General features: G+C 39.8%; 6 protein-coding genes and 2 non-coding genes across 12 annotated transcripts; 6 read left to right on the top strand and 2 right to left on the bottom strand.

The window, feature by feature from the left end:
* The first annotated feature begins 10 nt into the window (after positions 1-10).
* Positions 11-1,797, top strand: LOC106361898 (60S ribosomal protein L17-1-like). Of its 2 annotated transcripts, none has more exons than XM_022699892.2 (7): positions 11-144; positions 238-274; positions 347-387; positions 993-1,223; positions 1,307-1,409; positions 1,476-1,543; positions 1,613-1,797. In XM_022699892.2, exons 1-7 carry the CDS (start codon positions 142-144, stop codon positions 1,658-1,660), a joined length of 531 nt encoding a protein of 176 aa, XP_022555613.1. In that variant the 5' UTR covers positions 11-141; the 3' UTR covers positions 1,661-1,797. The 2 variants fall into 2 exon arrangements, with proteins under 2 accessions (XP_022555613.1, XP_022555612.1); XM_022699891.2 differs by having other exon boundaries at positions 63-144; positions 220-274.
* Positions 473-603, top strand: LOC125584945. Its single transcript, XR_007321841.1, has one exon. It is a non-coding gene; the product is annotated as a small nucleolar RNA snoR74 (small nucleolar RNA).
* LOC125584944 lies at positions 733-863 on the top strand. The gene has a single exon (XR_007321840.1). It is a non-coding gene; the product is annotated as a small nucleolar RNA snoR74 (small nucleolar RNA).
* A 532-nt stretch (positions 1,798-2,329) lies between the features above and the next one.
* On the top strand, positions 2,330-3,951 carry LOC106361901 (putative F-box/kelch-repeat protein At1g27420). Its single transcript, XM_013801709.3, has 3 exons — positions 2,330-2,911; positions 3,042-3,265; positions 3,358-3,951. The coding sequence occupies exons 1-3, from the start codon at positions 2,478-2,480 to the stop codon at positions 3,735-3,737; spliced, it is 1,038 nt and encodes a 345-aa protein (XP_013657163.1). The 5' UTR covers positions 2,330-2,477; the 3' UTR covers positions 3,738-3,951.
* Positions 3,952-4,150: 199 nt separating this feature from the next.
* BNAC03G57680D lies at positions 4,151-4,985 on the bottom strand. 3 transcript variants are annotated; one of them, XM_013801711.3, is made up of 3 exons: positions 4,751-4,985; positions 4,334-4,459; positions 4,151-4,249 (listed from the first exon to the last, which is right to left on the bottom strand). In XM_013801711.3, the coding sequence occupies exons 1-2, from the start codon at positions 4,883-4,885 to the stop codon at positions 4,358-4,360; spliced, it is 237 nt and encodes a 78-aa protein (XP_013657165.1). In that variant the 5' UTR covers positions 4,886-4,985; the 3' UTR covers positions 4,151-4,249; positions 4,334-4,357. The 3 variants fall into 3 exon arrangements, with proteins under 3 accessions (XP_013657165.1, XP_013657166.1, XP_013657164.1); XM_013801712.3 differs by having other exon boundaries at positions 4,330-4,459; XM_013801710.3 differs by having other exon boundaries at positions 4,151-4,459.
* Positions 4,986-5,287: 302 nt separating this feature from the next.
* LOC106361900 (probable beta-1,4-xylosyltransferase IRX10) lies at positions 5,288-7,680 on the bottom strand. Its single transcript, XM_013801708.3, has 4 exons — positions 7,533-7,680; positions 6,775-7,163; positions 6,134-6,375; positions 5,288-6,052 (listed from the first exon to the last, which is right to left on the bottom strand). The coding sequence occupies exons 1-4, from the start codon at positions 7,624-7,626 to the stop codon at positions 5,539-5,541; spliced, it is 1,239 nt and encodes a 412-aa protein (XP_013657162.1). The 5' UTR covers positions 7,627-7,680; the 3' UTR covers positions 5,288-5,538.
* Positions 7,681-8,178: 498 nt separating this feature from the next.
* Positions 8,179-10,082, top strand: LOC106361903 (adenine phosphoribosyltransferase 1). Of its 2 annotated transcripts, none has more exons than XM_013801713.3 (6): positions 8,179-8,439; positions 8,603-8,710; positions 8,793-8,903; positions 9,026-9,118; positions 9,506-9,655; positions 9,747-10,082. In XM_013801713.3, exons 1-6 carry the CDS (start codon positions 8,298-8,300, stop codon positions 9,863-9,865), a joined length of 723 nt encoding a protein of 240 aa, XP_013657167.1. In that variant the 5' UTR covers positions 8,179-8,297; the 3' UTR covers positions 9,866-10,082. The 2 variants fall into 2 exon arrangements, with proteins under 2 accessions (XP_013657167.1, XP_013657168.1); XM_013801714.3 differs by having other exon boundaries at positions 8,190-8,439; positions 8,606-8,710.
* A 273-nt stretch (positions 10,083-10,355) lies between these two features.
* On the top strand, positions 10,356-13,437 carry LOC106361904 (protein NPGR1). Its single transcript, XM_013801715.3, has 6 exons — positions 10,356-10,624; positions 10,757-11,006; positions 11,101-11,371; positions 11,448-12,622; positions 12,699-12,843; positions 12,921-13,437. The coding sequence occupies exons 2-6, from the start codon at positions 10,800-10,802 to the stop codon at positions 13,229-13,231; spliced, it is 2,109 nt and encodes a 702-aa protein (XP_013657169.1). The 5' UTR covers positions 10,356-10,624; positions 10,757-10,799; the 3' UTR covers positions 13,232-13,437.
* The last annotated feature ends 6,339 nt before the right edge of the window (positions 13,438-19,776 follow it).

Below are 19,776 nucleotides of genomic sequence, written 5' to 3' on the forward strand. Positions count from 1 at the left end.
GCCCATAAAGTTAAAAGCATTTTCAATAAACATCATGTATCCGCCGTTTAGGGTTTCATATGTCCCCATTATATATAAAAACTAAAACCATCTCCATCAACTCCAAGTCTCTTGTCCATCAGATCCTTCTCTTTGGCCGCCATGGTAAATGATTTTAAGCTCAGTAGCTATATGTATCTGACTTATAGTATGTATTTATCCATGCTTATTTATCCATAGTCTTATTTATTTTTTCAGGTGAAGTACTCACAAGAACCAGACAATACCACCAAATGTGAGAACACTTTATTGATTAGCTTGTGTTTCTGTAGTGATATTGAGTTAAAAATTTAAAATGGTTGTGTAGCTTGCAAGGCAAGGGGAGCCGATCTCAGGGTCCACTTCAAGGTAAAAGTTCTTTTGCCAAGCTTGGAAATGAATAAGATCAGCTTTTCTTGGGGCATACGCTTGTAATAACAACAAACCTGAATAACAAAAAGCAGGGCTCTGTTTTGTACGTAACAGAGTTCACGTAAATGTCAGGGAAATTGAATTGGTCATCGTGTTTGGGTGAACCTACGCTTCTTCTTATATCTGATGGGTTCAGTTCATGATGGTACATTGTAGACTAGACCATGTTTTTCATTCATTAGCCAGGGTTTTGTTTCTTGTTCGAAATAGCAATCTTTTGGGAAATGAATCAGATTAGGGGTTCATAGGGGAGAAGTTTGTAATAAGACCAAACCTGATTAACAAAAAGCAGGGTTCTGTTTTGTACATAGCAGATCTCACGTAAATGTCAGGGAAATCGAATTGGTCATCGTGTTTGGGTGAACCTACGTTTCTTCTTATATCTGATGGGTTCAGTTCATGATGGTATATTTTAGCTTTTGATCTATATCAGTATTGTGGAGTATAGCATTCATTCTTTTTTGATTGTTTGTTAGCTTTGTTTTTTTTAAATGTTGCTAATTATTTGGATGAATCTGATAGTTTTGTTAATTGTGTGACAGAACACTAGGGAGACAGCGCATGCGATAAGAAAGCTACCATTGAACAAGGCGAAAAGGTACTTGGAAGATGTGATAGCTCACAAGCAAGCGATCCCCTTCACACGTTTCTGCCGTGGTGTTGGCCGTACTGCTCAGGCGAAGAACAGGCATTCGAACGGTCAAGGTCGTTGGCCTGCTAAATCTGCTCAGTTCGTTCTTGATCTTCTCAAGAATGCTGAAAGCAATGCTGAGGTAGGTGATTTCCATTTCATTACCGTATTTCCTATTTTACCATGGTGCTTCTGTTCAGTTACTAAGAATCATTTGATTATCAGGTGAAAGGTTTGGATGTTGACGCCCTTTTCATATCACACATCCAAGTAAACCAAGCAGCAAAACGGAGGCGAAGAACATACCGTGCTCATGGAAGAATCAACCGTATGTTCTTTCTTTATGCTACTATCTCTTTTTTTCAATTCTGATTCAATTCAATCCCCTTTGCAGCTTACATGTCAAACCCATGCCATATCGAATTGATTCTTTCAGAGAAAGAGGAGCCTGTGAAGAAAGAGGTAATTTATTGTAATCCTGATTTTTCACCATCATCATTGTTCATTCTTCTTCTCATAACCTCATTGCAGCCGGAGACTCAGTTGGCAGCGAAGTCGAAGAAGGGAACCTCGTCTTGAGAGCCTATAGACTTTGTAGTTACCATTATCACTTTGTGCTACAGCGCTTGGTACATTTTGTTCACTTTCTGTAAGACATGTAGCCAAAATTGTAAAACACTTGATGAAGATTAGTTTTTGGATTCCCAAAGCTTTAATTTACTTCTTTATTTAACTAACTAATACGAAACCTTTAGGTAAAGTGAATGAATGTTATTTGTAATTTCGATCAGTATAATTAATAATCAGTTTATTAATTCGGATTTGTTTACAGTTGTTAATACGCAAGCTTATAAATTGAACATGTCACTTTCTTTGAAAAGTAAACAGTTTAATTGAAATATGATTAGTTTAACAAGATCCTGATATTAAAACAGTGCAAGGGAGATGGATAAATTAATGATATCGTTGTCAGATTTATCCTATAATAGCTCTGTTCGTTTCTCTAACGCCGACGCGGCGTTAAGCGACCAAAAAATACAAACAAAACAGAGAAATTTAATTGCAGCGTCATTATGAAGTTGCCGCCGGCGACTCTCAGCTACTGATTTTCCGTGTTTTCATCGTCGCCGTGAATATTAGCGGCTCCAATACATGTGCTGACCTGTGGATCGCGTCATAAATCCTTGTCTTTTAACTCTCTATTGTAATTTTTTGCTGACTTGGCATCTAAAATCCTTTTATATTTTATTGCCGCTTGACGCTGACGCCGCGTCTCCAAAAAGAACAGGGCCAATATTATTTTTGTCAACAGTCAGTTTATTTATAACAACTTTTGAACATAACTAATGTCGGGTTGTAATAAGCGATTAATCCAAATCGTGGTGGACAATCAAAAATGGACTCGTCATCGTCGTCGTTAATCCCCGGCTTAACGGACGACGCGGCGGAGCTCTGCCTCTCGCGAACCCCGCGCTCAAACTTTCGGATCACGTCCCAGGTCTGCCGGCGATGGAGGACATTCCTCAGGAGCGAGCATTTCGCATCCGTCCGAGAGTTGACCGGAACCGTGGAGGAGTTCATGTGCGTTCTGATGGAAAGCGAGTGCGGAAGAGACGTCTACTGGGAAGTTTTCGACGCCTCCGGTAACAAACTCGGACAGATCCCTCCCGTCCCTGGGCCTATGAAGCGCGGTTTCGGCGTCGCGGTGCTCGGCGGCGGGAAGATCGTGTTCATCGGTGGGTATACGGAGGTCGAAGGATCTTCTTCGATCAATAGCACAATCGTCTCTGCTTCTGCAGATGTTTACGAGTTCGATCCTGCGTCTAACAGGTCTTCTACAATCCGACTCTCTCTTAGATATCTGATCAAGAAACAGAAATGATTTTATTTTTGTCTTAGTTCCGACCAAACTGAAGATGTTTTGTTCTGATTTCTTCTTGTCGGAATGATGTCTTAACAGCTGGAGAAAACTTGCGGGAATGAATATACCACGTTACAACTTTGCGTTTGCTGTTGTGAACGGCCTTTTGTATGTGATCAGAGGCTATTCGACAGATGCTTATAGCCTTTCTAACTCGGAAGTGTACAACCCGGAAACTAACCGATGGAGCCTCATGGATTGTCCTAACCGCCCGGTTTGGCGTGGCTTCGCATTCTCCTTCAAGTCCAAACTCTTTGCTGTAGGTGGGAATATGAGGACATATATAGATCCTACTGCAAATTAGTTGAAAATAAGTTGTTTTCTTACATAATTGATGATGACTTTTTTTTTTCAGGCAATGGATCGAGGTTCATCGACATATATGACCCTAAAACGGAGACATGGCAAGAGTTAGACTCCGAGCAATCAATCTCTGTGTATTCATACACTGTTGTGAGGAACAAAGTGTATTTCATGGACAGGAACATGCCGGGGCGTCTGGGAGTGTTTGATCCAGAGGAGAATTGTTGGAGCTCGGTGGGTGTGCCTCCGAGAGCGGGTGGTTTCTGGTTCAGACTAGGGGAATGGAACAATAAGGTTCTGCTGTTTTCGCGAGTTTGTGGACATGAGACCTTAATGTATGACCTTGACAAAGAGAATGGGTCCAAGTGGAGAGTCTGTGATCAGATTAAACCATCTGCTTCTCACTTGACCAGCGTTCTCATCAACTTCTGACTTCATTCTTTTGCAAAGTGTGTGAAACGTTTTGTGCTGTGAGCTTTGTGTGTTTGGCCCAAAATGCAACCAATTCTTCAACTTTGTGTGCAAGTGTAACGCTTTGGAGCTGTGTGATTTAACTGTTTGGTCCTCAACTTTGTCAATGATTCATATATTTGTGGTTTGTATATACTCCTAAACTTGTTTTAATGCAAGTTCTCTGTTTCCTAAACTGTTATAACCAAACTTGATAAATAAGAAAACAACCAGGTGGCATGACCGTAAAATGGAAAAGAGAGAAGTATTTTATAATATATCTAGTTTTATCAAATGGTTAGATTAACACTAATAAGCTACTTAACAACGCTTATAACTGCAACCACTGACTAGCCCCCCGGCTGTGTTTAACTCATCTGTGTAACATAACAAAATAGCAACAAGGATAAGGATTTTGATTAAGTTGGTGTAGCAAAGGCCGGAACACAGTCACTTCTTGTTGCAGATTCAACATGTTTAGAAATCAATATAACCTAACAAGTAACACCACAAAAGTTCAAATATTATTATTGGTTAAACCAGGTCAAGACAGAGAGACTTGATCTACACTAACCGACCATGTTTGTAGCTTCTCGTCCTCCTCACTCATTTTTCGCAGAACTGGTACAGGTTTCTGTGTTGCTGCCAACTCCCGGAGAAACTGATGCATCTGATGTACCGCACGCCTTTAGAACAGCCTCATTCTGCAAGAGACCCAATTAAAACTATTAATAAATACTTGTCTTAAAGAAGATAAAAGTGGTTTTTATTTGGGATTTACATGATATATCAAAACACCAAACAAACCACATCACATAAACTGAACAAAACTCATAACCATTTTGCAATGAGCTCATACTAATGAAATGAATCTATTTGATCAATAAACACAGTGATAATCTATCATTTGCCTAGAAAGTTGGAGATGATGATGTATAAATCTGCGAAACCCATAAACCCTAAAAGGAAATGGTGAAAGGGAGAGAGAGAGTAACCTGCCAAACGCGACGGAGGCGGGTTTTGGCATTGGCTTTACGAGTAGAGGTAAGCTTGATTCTCTTCCAAATGAGACCACCTGAATCGTGCTTCTTCACTATTTCCATCACCCGAGTTCCCCAAAACGCTCCCATGGCCGCCTCTCTTTCTCTCTAGCTCGCTCGATCTCCAGAACAAGACAAGCAAATGGCCTTTGATTAGTTTCAGCTTTTCCCTCTTATCAGCCCATTTCTTAGTAGACTCGGCGGCCCATTTCTAGTTACATACCGTACCAATTTAGCTAAATTCATAATATAATAATTTGTATGTTATTTTCAAAATAATTTTGTTTTAAAATATAAGTTTATTTTCACATGCTATACAACTTTTACATTTGTTTTATATTTAAGCTAATTGTATTATGGAAATTTATATTATATATAATCATATTTTAAAAAAAGATTATAAGTTTTGTGGACATCAACAGAGCCTGATACTTTCACTTTCATTCTTAAGTCCATTTTGTTAGTGATCGAGATTTGTTGATTTATTTATCCTTAATTGAACTTTTTGGCTTTTGGATTATAAGATTATTGGACATTACGAGTTAACAATGTGAAATTGTGAAAACAATAAGAGTAGTATGATCCACAAAAAGGTGTACATTCAACTTGACCCGGTAGCTCCACTTCTCGACCAATGTGATGTACAAAAATAATCCACCAGAGAAGGAGCACAACTGTTTTTTGTACGTAATTGAACATAAACAACATATGCTCTTATCTCAAGCAGCCAACGCCTTCTGAATTTACCAAGGTTTAAGGTCACCAACAGGACCAGCGGTCCAGTTCAGAACCTTCTCACCTTCCCTCAAGTATATGCTTCTGTCGTGAGGTAGCTTCCTAGCTAACCCGTTAAGTATCTGATGGAACGAGTCCCCCGGTTGAGCCGGTTGAGGAAACAGCATGGCTTGTTTCATCGAAGGATTCGCGAGGAGTCTCTGTTTCCTGAGGATCACTTCCGTTGGTATTGAGGTAAGGATGGTGTCTAGTTTAGGAACGTCTTTTTCCGCAACAAAGACTCCTATCTCTTCCCAGGGGATGGCGTCTGCGAAAGGCAGTACTATGTCGTCCGCTATGATAACTGGAATGCACCCAAACACAACCGCTTCAACTAGCCTCGGGCTCCATGGAGCCCATCCTAGAGGACATAGACAGAAGATGGATCTTTGCATGTCTTCGTAGTATGTTGTCGGGTGGTCTGTTGAAATGTCGAATAGAGGGTTGTTCTTGAAGTTCTCCCATACGGCTGCTCTTGCGCCTCTACACAAATACATATACTCCATTGAAACAATTTGATCCTATGTAAAACCTCATCACTTTACTAGTCTAGAAAAGATGTACCTTGCGTAATAGCCACCTTCTGGATCGTTGTTGACATCATAGAACAGACCGCGGAAGTAGACAAAGATAGAGCGTGGGATGTCTGGAGGAATAAGATGGGCTTGCATCTTCTGTGGTGGTGCAAAAGGTGGAATAGTTATTGAGCCTTGGTCTAAGCACACATGGTTCCTCTGTCCAAATGTCTGAACCAAAGTGGCACGTTGGAGTAGTGGAAGAATTCCTCTTTCAATGGCCTTTTCCTCCTGTTTGATGTCAAAATTAAATCTTCAGTTACCACTTAATTCACTGAGATTATTATACAATCTTAATGCAATAAATTCATAAGCAGATACTCAGTTTCCATGTAACCAAGCGCTTAAAGAAATGATAGAAGAGCTAAATAATCAATCTTATCATTACTAACTAGATCAGTTACAAACAAAACCGGTACGAACATGGCAAAGTGAAACATTAGTATTCAAACCCAAATTTTTAAAAATTTGAAAACCTTATTTTTTTTTTACTTACAAAAACTAGATCTTCAAACTAATAAAATTTTTTTTTTAATAAAATTATCTTTGGCTCTAAATTTTTTAATTAAATTATCTTTGGCTCCAAAAGTATATATCTAAAGTGTGTTCTTGAGTGGCGAGAAACTCTACCTGATAATGGAAGCAAGCCCCAAAGTCATGTGGTACGACAAAAAAATGATCAGCACCTTCTGTGCGGTTCCAATACGGCCAGTTTGATGATATCAATTGTATGGCGCTTCTCATCATACGCGGAGATTTAAAAGGCAACGGCAAGCCGGTAGGAGTGAGATCGCAAGTAGGGTAAATGGGAGTGTAAAACCAATCAGCTTCGTCGGGGTTACGCGTTCGGACAGGACTAGACAAGAGAAACCTGTGCATGAAAATCTCGGCAGCAAACATATGTGTAAGACAACGAGGATCCTTTTGAAGTAACTTCTTGTTGTACTTGCTTGGGAGCTCGTATACGTAAACCTTAAGCCTCCCCACTGGATTATCCTCTAATACATCACCAGCACTTCCTGCATATTTTTACACAACTTCAGCGAATCAAATTATCTGTAAACTAACTCTAGGCCGGTCCAGACCATAAGGAAAAGGAACCGGTAGCTTGAGACATCACGATCATATGAGAAATTTTTTATTTGTATATTAGAACATTATGAAAATTTTATATATTCAGTTCAAAAAAAAAAAAAAAAATATATATTAAGAATAAGAACACTATTTTTTATAAGAGTGTATGACATTATGAAAAAGTTTTTAAAATGTAAAAACCGTCACGTCTAACTCGAGCAAGAACTGAAGTAAACCTCAGATTTCAACATTATTTGGCCACCACCACTGTACACTAGTTTCTTGAGAAGGTGATCAATGCAGCACTTGATTACCTGAGATTCGCTCGGTCCGAGCATTATGCTCAGCGGAAGAAGCAGAGAAGAAGAGAAAGAGAAGAATGGTGGAGAGGGAAGACCGGTTCATCATACCGGATGGAGATGTGTTGCTGGATTCCAGAGAGGAGAAGGAAGATAATGTATATATTTAAGGAAAGATAGTGTTGTTGAGAGGTCATGGGAGGAGGTGGTTGACGAGTTAACTTCGACATTAGGCTTTAGGGCTTTTTTTTTTAATAAGAAGCGAGTTTGAAAATGAAACGGGGAGGAAGGATGGAAAACGAAATAGCTTCAAGTCACAGATACGTAAGAGATGTTTTGCTTGTGATGTACGTTCTCGTGAATTCAGCGACCAGAGAAGAAACTGGTTGTGTACCAGCATAGTTTCACTATATATCCATTGGGCCTACTGGCCCATTACATAGCGCATAAATAGATATCAGTGTTATAGATCAGATCAATTACCTGTTAATGAGTAGTTTGATAAACACAGTGTAGAAAGAAAAACAGGAACATTTAAACATGGTGTCCCGTTGATTAATGTCGTTTTCCAGTTAGAAAAAAAAGAAATTGACTGTGAAATGAAATGAAATGATTAACATGTGTGTGTTTTTATCATATGTGAAACGAATAAAACCAAAAAAAAGAAAGGCACCAAGGAAGGTGTGTTTATTGTGGAGTTAAAAAGGCGTTGATCAACTACCACTCCGTCTCAAAATTATTACATTCCTTTTTATTTAAAGATCTCAAAATCCAAATAATATGCAATCAATAGTTTCTTCTCACCATCTCTGTCTTGCTCCTCCTCCTCCTGTCCTTTGCCAACGTCTCCTCTGCCACCGTGTTCCTTCGATCCGCCTCCCAAGCCGTCGTTCTACCACCTCCCTCCGCCTCTTCCCCTGTGGTAGACCCCACCACTTCTTATTTGCCTTTTTGTTCTGTTTCCTTCAGATCATAAAATAGATATTTTGCTGGGTGGGGGGCAATTCCGTCATTCATCACTGTGTTTTTTCGCTTACTTATGGTCTGGCGTTTGCATCTGAGTCCCTCTTTGTGTGTGTTTACAGCAGCAGTGAGTCGGGAGAGTGAAATGGCAGCTAAAGAAGATGGGCAAGATCCGAGAATCCCCAAGATCGCTTCTTCCATTAGAGTCATCCCCGACTTCCCTAAACCAGGTCTCCCTTTTTGTTCAAACTAGTTTAGAATCTTGATCTGTGTTTCGTTCTTAATCATCTGGAATTGGTTGCTTTTGAACAGGGATCATGTTTCAGGACATAACGACGCTTCTTCTCGACACAGAGGCGTTTAAGGATACTATTGATGTTTTTGTTGAAAGATACAAAGGCAAAGGCATCTCTGTTGTTGCAGGTAACTAACTTCTTCCATACCTTATAACTTACTGGTCTGTTTGTAATGAGCCTCTCTTGTGTGTGAAAGTTGATTCCTTTTGTATGTAACGAAATGGTTGCGGTGATTTGAAATTGCCACAGGTGTTGAAGCAAGAGGTTTCATTTTTGGCCCTCCTATTGCGTTGGCTATTGGTGCTAAATTTGTTCCCATGAGGAAGCCCAAGAAGCTGCCCGGTACATTGCCCTTTCCTCTAGTAGTAGCTTTCTATTTCTATTTAGTTTCAAAGGTCTAGTAGTAACCGAGTGGATAAGCTGTATAGTCTGTTGAAATGGGAAAAACAGATTTTGGTAGAAAGTTGTTAGTTTAAAATGGCTTCTTGCTCTTATGTTTACAATTATGTACCCATATCTTCTACTCATGTGCTAGTTCATATTTCTTTTGTGGTAATTTGTAGTAGCCTGCCTAAATGGTTGTTTGGTTATTGTTACATATTGAGGGAGTAAGTTGTTTATGTTTTTTACCAATTACCAGTAGGTGTTTGTTAAGTGATTTTTGGATAGTTTAATTGAGCAGCACAACATGAATACCGCACTACTAATGATTTTTGGTTTGTTTAACAGGGAAAGTTATATCGGAGGAGTATTCGTTGGAGTATGGAACAGACAAGATAGAGATGCATGTAGGTGCGGTAGAGCCTGGTGAGCGTGCTATCATCATAGATGACCTCATTGCTACGGGTGGGACTCTCGCTGCTGCAATCCGTCTACTTGGTAAGTACAACAGGCATTTGCTTTATTATCAAAAGAATGTTTAACAGTTTATCTTGACTTTATATTTCTCTCCTGCCTATTGGTGTTGCAGAGCGAGTAGGAGTGAAGATAGTGGAGTGTGCATGCGTGATTGAGTTACCAGAGCTTAAGGGCAGGGAGAAGCTAGGTGAGGCGCCACTTTTTATTCTTGTCGCCTCGGATGCTGCTTAACAAGAAAGAAACCCCTTAAAAGGAAAAAGTGGGGTGGTTTATTGGGATGATATCAAAATGTTATTTTTCGGATTTGATGATCACTTTCTTGCTGTTTTCAACTTATATATCATAACTGGCTCGGACTATAAAAATTTGTGGCATTCTGCATGCCAGGATTTGATTACAGTGTTCTGATTGATTGTTTTCCATTCAAAATAAAGTCCGATTAAGTGCATTTCTAATATATTACTATCTTTTTGCAAAAAAAATGAAGCTGAGGTTTATTTCATAGGTGTTGGAGAAGTACTCCATTTTGAAATTAAAAGTAGGGGTGGATGTTTTAATAAAGTGTGTAATTTATAGGATTCCCTAATAATCTCACAGTCCTCAGATGATGTTTATATATATATAGATAAAGGTGGGAATGTTTTCATTAAGCATCATCATGGTGTAGTTAAAAACATAAACACATGGGACCCAAAAACAATTTCAAATTAGAATTAGAAAAATGGAATGAAAGAGAAAAAAATGACAGCGCTGGGCCTGCTGCAGCACCTTGCTTAAAAGAGTGATATGAACAACACAGTGGAAAATGACAAATAACCCCTTAAACCTCGATTTCTGATCTTTCTCAACTTGATTCTTCGTTTTGTTTAAATCAAATTCCTGAGGTTTATCTTTGGCTTAAGTTAGTCCAGATCCTTCCAACTATTATCAAAAGCTCCCACTCGCGTTTTCCCGATGTCGCTGATTGCGTTTCCCTTGTGCCGTTTTCGTGTAAGTCTTCTTTTGATTTCGCCGTTCGCAGCTTTGATTTTGATGAGATTTGAAGTTTAAAAATTGCAGCACAAATCTGTAATTAAGCTTAAGGAATTGTGAGGTTAAAATCAAGTTTTGTTTGGCTCTTAGTGAAAGCTGCTGCGTACATCTGTTGAGGAGGAGGAGGAAGAGAATGTTGTGTGCTTGTTCAGGCGAGCAGTTCCGGTTCGATGACCAGCCTGGGTCACCGGAGTCACTAGCTACACGAGATTTCTCAGCCAGTGGCCTTTCTTCTTCCACCAGAACTCGAGGAGGAGCCGATTGGGACTCCAAACTCGAAGAGTCTCAGGTCGATGAAGCCGAATCGACTCTAAAAGAGGCTCTCTCCCTCAACTACGAGGTTGCCTTCTTCTTAGCTACACTAGTAACCGAAACTCACTCATAGATTCGTTTCTAATTTTGAGCTTTTTTTTTTTTTTTTTAATTTCTTCTAGGAAGCTAGGGCTTTGCTTGGGAGACTTGAGTATCAGAGAGGTAACTTCGATGCAGCGCTTCAGGTCTTTAAAGGGATTGACATTAAGGTCCTAACTCCCAGGATTATCAAAGCCATTGTCGACAGAACTCGTCCTTGCAATAAACCACCACGCTCCTCCAAAGCTGTTACTCTCCCTCCTCCAACCTCCATGTCAATGCATTCCGTCAGCTTGCTTCTTGAAGCTATCTTGCTTAAAGCTACATCACTTGAGGAACTCGGCTCTTGCAAAGGTATAATATACACAAAAAGGCTTTTGCTTTTGGAAGATTCTGTTCTCACATTGTTATTGTTTTTTTTTTTTAACAGAAGCTGCAGAGGAATGCAAACTAATCCTTGACATGGTTGAATCTGCACTACCAAGTGGCATGCCTCCTCAAGGACTCAGCGGATTCGATAAACTGCAGGAAGTTTTCCACAAGGCGCTCGAGCTGCTTCCTTCGCTATGGACGAAAGCTGGAGACTTTCATGAGACCGTTGCTTCGTATCGCCGTGCTTTATCCAGACCGTGGAATCTGGATCCCCAGAGGTTAGCTGTTACGCAGAAGTCTTTAGCTTTGGTTTTGCTTTACGGAAGCGTTGAGGCGAGCACAAAGGACAGCATGGAGGAGGCCATTGTGTTGTTAATGTTGCTTGTGAAGAAGATGGTGGTTGGAGGAATACAGTGGGATGCAGAACTCATGGATCATCTGACTTACTCTCTTTCCATGGTTGGACAGTTTGAAGTGTTGGCGAGCTATCTGGAGCAGATTCTTCCTGGTGTTTACACTAGAGGGGGGAGATGGTACCTGCTTTCGCTTTGTTACAGTGCTGCAGGGATCGATAAAACTGCCATTAATCTATTGAAGCTGGCCCTTGGTCCTTCGGAATCAAGACAGATACCGCAGGCTTCTTGGTTATTGTTTGGGGCAAAGCTATGCTCTGAAGATCCACAACACTCAAGGGACGGGATAAATTGTTCTCACAAGCTGCTCGACTTGGCTAATAATCAGAGTGAACATCTTTTCCGCCAAGCGCACAGGTTCCTTGGTGTATGCTATGGAAACGCTGCAAGAAGTTCCAAACTAGACTCTGAACGGGTTTTACTTCAAAAAAAATCTCTATACTCTCTAAACAAAGCTGCAACGATGGCCAAGGGTGATCCGGAACCAGATGTTGTATATAACTTAAGCGTTGAAAATGCGTTTCAAAGAAACCTTCAGGCGGCTTTGGATGGCGCGGTTGAGTATTCTAGTATGGTGGGAGGTGTTTCGACTAGAGGATGGAAACATCTAGCTGCTGTCCTTTCAGCAGAGAAACGGCTCAAGGATGCGGAATCTATTCTTGATTTTACCATGGAAGAGGCTGGTGACATGGAAAAGTTAGACCTTCTGAAGTTGAAAGCTGTGCTTCAGATGGCTCAAGAACAACCTAAGCAGGCATTGAAGACATGCAGTAACTTTCTGGCTCTAATCCGGGCGCAGGAGAAGTCTGAACAATCCAAGGTACCTAGTTTGGGTGTCATAATATGAAAATGTTTGTGATCTCTCTGACTACTCTAATAATGCTATATATTGCCAGACTCTGCTAAAGAAATATGAAACGGAAGCTTGGCAAGACCTGGCCTCTGTCTATGGAAAGCTAGGTTCATTGTCAGATGCAGAAACATGTCTGGACAAGGCAAGATCCATCTCCTTTTATTCTCCCAGAGGCTGGAATGAAACAGGTATGGAGACTCAAAAAGTTTTCGACATTCATTAATTTCGCTCTTGTTGATAACAATCTCCTTCCGTTTTGGGACAGGTTTGTGTCTTGAAGCTAAATCACTTCATGAAGAGGCTTTGATAGCCTTCTTTATGTCACTCTCGATAGATCCAGACCACGTTCCCAGCATTGTTTCTATAGCAGAGGTTATGATGAAATCCGGAGGTGATACACTTGCAACCGCTAAGAGTTTTCTGATGAACGCCTTACGGTTAGACCCGAGAAGTCACGACGCGTGGATGAAGCTAGGACATGTTGCTAAAATGCAAGGCTTATCACAGCAAGCTGCAGAGTTTTACCAAGCTGCGTATGAACTAGAGTTGTCGGCTCCGGTTCAGAGTTTCATCTGACTTGCAAAAACTCGGGCAGAATCAGGTAACAAAATCTTCTTCAGCCTCTAAACAAAACTTGCAGAGTGGCAGGTTCTTGAGAGTATAACTTTTTTGATGATTAGAGTTTGAAGTTGTACTTTTGTTGGATGGTTGGTTATGTTATATAAGACAGTAAGGGTTATATCTCAAAATCTACCTAAATGAATGTTACAGGCGCTTCCTTAGATGAGCAACTTGCTGTTCTTCATAGTGTATTTACAAGAGAAGAGTTTACCACTAAACGATATTTAATATTGGATATTATATATATCATTAGGCTAAAGCATTAAAAGAACAACACGGATACTCTAAAACCTAATTAAGCATTGTAGCTTGGCTGACAAGTTTCTTTGGCGGTTATGTGAAACCTCCACGTAAAGACATAATCCTTGGAGTCGCACTCACGTTTCATTACATCGCAGAACGCATGCACAAGCTCCTCCTTACCGTCTCTTCCCCACTCTATCTTCACCCAGCATGAATATCCATTATTATTCTCTGAAATCTTGGATTCACAGAATTGTATCACCACTTCACCACACATCCTCTTCACCTTCACCATTGAATCTAGCCACGAGCACTCTGGTTGCCCCATCATTTCCTTGTATGCTGAGTTCACCAGCCTGACCTTGTTGAATCGGAGATTATAGCGGGCAGCACATCGGATTCAACTTCTTGTTCCACCTCTTGTGGTGATTTCTTGCTGATTTGAGATGGGTTGCTAAGTGGGTTTATGCATGCTACGTTGATCCTTGAGCACACCGGTCTCTTTGTTTTCTCATGAGAGTGAAGAGCCAATAAGAGAGAGGCGAATATTAAGGAAGAAGGACATATGGAGAGAAAAGGATGGGTACGTGTTAGAGAGAGTTGGGGATAGGGACACGTTTAATGTGCCATTCTTACAAACAGATATACTGTGGGGATGTGGTTCGGTTCACCAATCACAAAGGCTATCACTGCAACGCGTGTTGGTGCTGGACGTCATGCGTGCCTACTACACCTATCCTTTTTTAAAAAAACTTGGTTAAAACTTAGTTTTTGACTGCATGCAATGTATATTCGAGGTTTTGTGAAAATGTTGTGGATCATATTTTATTCAGTGTTCTTCCAGGGCGTAAGTTTGTGTACTAATCTTGACATCAAGTGTTGTACATTAGACCAGGCACATATTAGCATGTTCAATTTTTTGAAATTAAAAGTTCTTAATATATACTCCCCCGGTTCCCGAAAGTAAGATTTTCTAGAGTATGCATGCTTATTAAGAATTTAATAAATGTTTATAATTTAATTTATTTTTTACTTTATTATATATTTTTCAATAACTTTCCACCAATAAAATTTAATCAATTCAAATATTATCAATTAATGTTTCTCAAAAGTATAAAAAAATACATTAATAATATAGAAAATTTATCTTTGTGGAACAAAAAAAATCTAAAAAATCTTACTTTCGGGAACGGAGGGAAACAAAATCATGAACTAGATAAAACCCAATATCCAAGGAGTGACAAGAACAACAAGCTTAGAGAAGAAATGTTTAAAAATCAAAGTAAATAAGCTAATTAAGAGCCATCTCCATTGGAGGTTGCTAAAGAGAGGTTCTTTAACAAAAATGCCAAAAAATAAATCAAAAAGAAAAAAAATGATAGAAACTTTTTGGAACCGGTAAAAACTTCTGACTTGTCCGTTTTTTATTAGCTCCTCCACTCTCTTTCTCTCTCTGCTCTTTCTCGTCTCTTTCTCTTCATCGCAGTGCTTCCTGGCGACGGCGTCGGAAACGAAGTCATCCCGTCGACGTTGACGCTTTTCCTCTAGCTGGATCTCTCGAAGGTTCTGTATCAGGGTTAGATTTGAGTTTCGAGGAGCTGCCTCTAGGAGTCGTTGCTTTGGATCTCGTCGGAATTCCTCTATCAGAGGAAACATTGACAAAGGCAAAGAACTCAGATGTTGTTCTCCTCGGAGCTATTGGATGGTACAAACTCATCACTGTCTTCCCTCAGGTATCTCACACAGACATATCATTGTTCTTGGAATGGCTTATGGAATGTGTTCAACTCTGCCTGTTTCTTGATATTCTTGAACTTTGGACGTGTCTCAGTTGGTTGATTCGACTTATGATCATCCGCGAGCTTACCAGAGGTCAGTGACCAGTTTTCATGTAGAAACAGAGATTTGCTTCTTGTATCATTCAAACACATCTTTTTCGAGCATTTAGATTGGGGGTTCATTTGTGTTGTGGTTATGATAACAGTCCATCTGGGAAGCTGGTTCAGATAGAACACGCTCTAACAGCTGTTGGATCAGGCCAAACATCTTTGGAAATCAAAGGTTTGTTGTAAATGATGAATAATGACCTGATGGAATTCTGAATAAGAGATAAGAAACGTTTCTGTTTTGTTATCTTGACTGTGGCTTCGTTCATGCAGCTTCAAACGGAGTTGTCATTGCAACTGAGAAGAAACTTCCTTCCATTCTGGTTGATGAAGCTTCTCTAAGTTTTATAACCTTTTCTTGTGGTCAACATGTTTTCGTCAAGTTTTAAAGCAGTATGATCGTTTTCCTTTCTACCCCTTCTTGTGGAGCTTCAGTAGGTTGTAACTTATATTAACCTAATGTCTCTACTTCAGGTTCAAAAGATTCAGCATTTTAGTTCCAACATTGGAGTTGTTTACATGTTCTCCTCCTCAAGATCTCTTTTAATTATAAATTTGTATTTATATTTTTAATATGCTTTTATGTCATATTTGTTTAAATTTTGTGAAATCCAATAATTTATAAGTTAGCAAAATTTAAATTTAATAATTCAACTTTTAAAATATTTTTTCTTTTTTAAGAACTTCAAAGGGGTTCTGCCATTGGACCATGACAAATTTAATTATCCTAGAAAGGGTTCTAAACTTCACAAATTTCAAAATTAATAATTAAACTAATGATTAGAACCTATCATGGGTTCTAACCATTGAAGATGATCTAAGACTCTTATTAATTCCCCTGAATATATTTGAATAATATATAATTAAGCACATTAATTAGTTGTTTCAAGGGAAATTAGGTGGTATAACCATGAAAAATTCATAATTAATTAGCATTTATGGCTTTATTTTGGTTTGTAAAGAAAATTTATTTGTTACCATAAATATATTTATGGATATCTCCATTGTTTTGTAAATACGATAAAATCCAAGGGTAGAATCCTAGATTTATAAAATAGGATCCTGCTTTAAAAAACATAAATTTGTTATAAATCAGTCGATGGATGTCCATAACCGACCCGGTCCATAAACCGGCCCATCCGCAGGAGAGAGAGAGAGAGAGGCGGCCACATACATGTGTTTCCTTAGGATTTACTTTCTTTGTAATCTTTCCATATTATGTATTAGTAGTCTTTTCTAATCCTAGTTGGTTTAGGTTTTGGATACTTTCCTTTTTTACTTATCTTGTAATCCCCTATATAAAGGAAACACTTATTCATTAATGAAATACAGAAACATTCAGCTCTTAATTTATTGTTTCACAACACGTTATCAGCACAATAGTCCCTAAACACCCTGAGCCTAAAAACCTAATCGAAAAACTCCTAAACCCAAAACCTAGCCGGCGACTTTGAACCCTAACCCGACGAACCCTAATCTGTTCTTGCAAGCGTTCCAGCTTGTGTTCATTCAATCAGCCCCAGCCCTAAGGCGTTTCTGATACTAGACGAACTCAGCCTCAGCTCCATCCATTCTCAGCTTGCATCCCGGACAGCTACAGCTCGCGTTCCCCGATCAGCCAGCCCGCGACTTGATCAGCACATAACCAGCTCGCGTCCATTCGAGGTTCTCTTGGTGGTCCAGTTTCAACAATCTGCAAACAAAAGGTAACCCTAATTCTAAGAACATGAGAACTGAATTTGGATTGTTTGTAAAGATTGAAACCCTAAAAACTAATCTCTAAGATAAAACCCTAGGATAATAGATCAAACCCTAAAAGAGTAAATCAGAGCTCGAATAAGTCCGATCCCCTAAACCTAAATCGAGATTGATCCATTGATCAATTCAAATCATAACCTTAAATGTTTTGAATCTCATATCAAATCCCTTTGATCAAAGATCAAAGTTTCAAAATCCCTAAAAACCCCAAATTGGAAAATCAGTTTTAATTTTTATTTGAAACTTAATTGTTTGTTTGATCACCTAGGAATGTTGATTAGGATTGTTTAAACTTGAATCTGAATTGCTTGACTTGGTTAAAACCCTAATGACCTAGTTTTATCACTTTGAAGTCGAATTAGATTGTGGCCGTGTGGCCTTAATACATTCTAGGTTAATTGTTCTAGTTCATCATCTGTGGCCATGTGGCCTTGTTGCATCCATATCCGAACCTGATCACTACTGATTGATTGCAATTGAACTTAGATCTAATTCTAGGGATGATATTGAATTGAACTAAATAGTCGTGTGGCTTGTTCTATTACTAGGCCGATTGTTTTTTTTGTTTGTTTTGATTGAATCATGAACTAAACCAACCACCTTAGGACTGCAATTACATGTAAAACTATATGCATTAACCCTAAATTGAATCTTGGCCTTGTGGCCTCTCTTTCTTGGTCGTGTGGTTTCTACTTGGCCGTAAGGCATATACTTTGGCCATTAGGCTTTACTTGAATGTTTTAAAACTAAAAACCTTATTTCTAAAAGACCTATATTATCTATGATTTCAGATGTCGAAAATCAATAACTTGGATTTTGCTGCCCTAAATGTCTCTGGAGACAATTACCTTCAGTGGGCGCTTGATACCAAGATCATATTGAAATCCAAAGGTCTCGGTGAATGTATCACCGAGGACAACAACTCAAATGAGAAAGATCGTTACAGAGCCATCTTGATCATTCGTCACCATCTAGCTGAGAGTTTCAAGGATCAATACCTAACCATTGAGAATCCACTAGAGCTTTGGAACGAATTGAAATCAAGATATGATCACCAGAGAACGGTGATCCTACCAAAGGCTCGGTCTGATTGGAGGGATATAAGAATCCAAGACTATAAGTCCGTGGACGAGTACAACTCGGCCATGTTTAAGATCGTTTCAAAGTTGAAACTGTGTGGTGAAAGTATTACGGATCAGGATATGCTTGAGAAAACCTTTTTCACTTTCCACACAAGCAATGTGCTGTTACAACAACAGTACAAAGAGGAAGGTTTTAAGACCTATGCTGATCTTATTTCTTGCCTCTTGCTTGCTGAGCAGAATAATGAGTTATTAATGAGAAACAGTGAGATGAGACCTGTTGGCTCAGCAGCACCACCTGAAGCACACAACACTGAGGACGATAAAGAGTCTCACCATGTCCAAGGAAACAGCTATTATGGCTATGGTCGAAGTAAACAGAATGGACGTGGCCGTGGCTGAGGTTCCTCTGGCCGCGGACGAGGTAATCAGAATGGACGAGATCATGGACATGATCGTGGCTCATTTGGACGAGGCCATGGTCGTGGACGTGGATCTTCGTTTAAGCCTCAACACTCGACCAAATCAAGTAAATCAGTGTGCCATAGATGTGGAATGGACAATCATTGGACTAAGACTTGTAGAACTCCAAAGCATCTTGTTGAGCTTTATCAAGAGAGTTTGAAAGGGAAGAATCCTGAAGCCCATATGGTTTATCAAGACAATGAAAAAGACTTCGATCATGACAAGGACGATCTTATGGATTATGAAACTTCGGATAGTCTTAAAGACTGAAGTGATTTCGACATTATAATCTGATTTCTATGTTTTGGTGTTTTTAAATTCTATGTTGTCTGTTATAGGGACCTCGCTCGTACCGCTTCCATCGCCGAAAGCAAGGTCCGGATCCCATCCTGGAAGCATGCAATCGTCCACCGAAAACTCCTGGTCACCGAGGTCAATATCTTTCCCCTTTGAAGAATTCAGCCCCGTCGCAACCGTGGGAGCAGCGTCAGGACCTTGGTCATCAGGCTCGGAATCACTCCTTGTTACCCCGCCCAAAGCAGGACTAGGATGCACAAACCTCAACGCCTTTCGAACTCTCTTCGGCGTAAAGGAAGTCTAGAAAAAAGGACCGTTCCTGAGCAGATTCCTCACCGCAATAATGTCCTCAGGAAACAGAGCAAGAGGATTGATGAAGGGACGATCGTTCGGCAACCTCCGGAACAATGGGATACAACTCTTTACAACGGACGCTGCGTCTACACGAACGAAGAAGAAAAACTTCTTCCACGAGTTGAAGTTAGAAGTAAACCCCTTAACCACTGACATGAAGTTCTGAGGAACCAGCCTGTACGTGTCCGTATCCTTGATGATCTGTAACCGAAGAAGCGCTTCGAAGTGATCGACGGTAAGGGAGAGACCATGCTCGTAGCTCAGGATCAGGACTCCAATGAGGTGCTGGATGCCAAGGGGATTCAGTTGGATTATCGCCACCTCGAAACGATCCAACACACAGACGATAATTTCGGGAATTGGGAACCACAAACGACAGCGCATTACGAATGCTTCGTAGCAAGTAAAGTAACCC

Source organism: Brassica napus, chromosome C3 (genome assembly GCF_020379485.1).
Source record: "Brassica napus cultivar Da-Ae chromosome C3, Da-Ae, whole genome shotgun sequence".
Lineage (NCBI taxonomy): Eukaryota > Viridiplantae > Streptophyta > Magnoliopsida > Brassicales > Brassicaceae > Brassica > Brassica napus.

Coding starts and splice junctions, on each gene's coding strand:
- LOC106361898 (XM_022699891.2), top strand. Junction 388..992: donor ATCTCAGGGTCCACTTCAAG/GTAAAAGTTCTT, acceptor ATTGTGTGACAG/AACACTAGGGAGACAGCGCA. Junction 1,410..1,475: donor TGCTCATGGAAGAATCAACC/GTATGTTCTTTC, acceptor TCCCCTTTGCAG/CTTACATGTCAAACCCATGC.
- LOC106361901 (XM_013801709.3), top strand. CDS start 2,478: ATGGACTCGTCATCGTCGTCGTTAATCCCCGGCTTAACGGACGACGCG. Junction 2,912..3,041: donor TTCGATCCTGCGTCTAACAG/GTCTTCTACAAT, acceptor ATGTCTTAACAG/CTGGAGAAAACTTGCGGGAA. Junction 3,266..3,357: donor GTCCAAACTCTTTGCTGTAG/GTGGGAATATGA, acceptor TTTTTTTTTCAG/GCAATGGATCGAGGTTCATC.
- BNAC03G57680D (XM_013801711.3), bottom strand. CDS start 4,885: ATGGGAGCGTTTTGGGGAACTCGGGTGATGGAAATAGTGAAGAAGCAC. Junction 4,460..4,750: donor GCCTCCGTCGCGTTTGGCAG/GTTACTCTCTCT, acceptor GGTCTCTTGCAG/AATGAGGCTGTTCTAAAGGC.
- LOC106361900 (XM_013801708.3), bottom strand. CDS start 7,626: ATGATGAACCGGTCTTCCCTCTCCACCATTCTTCTCTTTCTCTTCTTC. Junction 7,164..7,532: donor TCGGACCGAGCGAATCTCAG/GTAATCAAGTGC, acceptor AAAAATATGCAG/GAAGTGCTGGTGATGTATTA. Junction 6,376..6,774: donor GGGCTTGCTTCCATTATCAG/GTAGAGTTTCTC, acceptor GACATCAAACAG/GAGGAAAAGGCCATTGAAAG.
- LOC106361903 (XM_013801713.3), top strand. CDS start 8,298: ATGCAATCAATAGTTTCTTCTCACCATCTCTGTCTTGCTCCTCCTCCT. Junction 8,711..8,792: donor CCCCGACTTCCCTAAACCAG/GTCTCCCTTTTT, acceptor GCTTTTGAACAG/GGATCATGTTTCAGGACATA. Junction 8,904..9,025: donor AGGCATCTCTGTTGTTGCAG/GTAACTAACTTC, acceptor AAATTGCCACAG/GTGTTGAAGCAAGAGGTTTC.
- LOC106361904 (XM_013801715.3), top strand. CDS start 10,800: ATGTTGTGTGCTTGTTCAGGCGAGCAGTTCCGGTTCGATGACCAGCCT. Junction 11,372..11,447: donor GGAACTCGGCTCTTGCAAAG/GTATAATATACA, acceptor TTTTTTTAACAG/AAGCTGCAGAGGAATGCAAA. Junction 12,623..12,698: donor AGAAGTCTGAACAATCCAAG/GTACCTAGTTTG, acceptor ATATATTGCCAG/ACTCTGCTAAAGAAATATGA.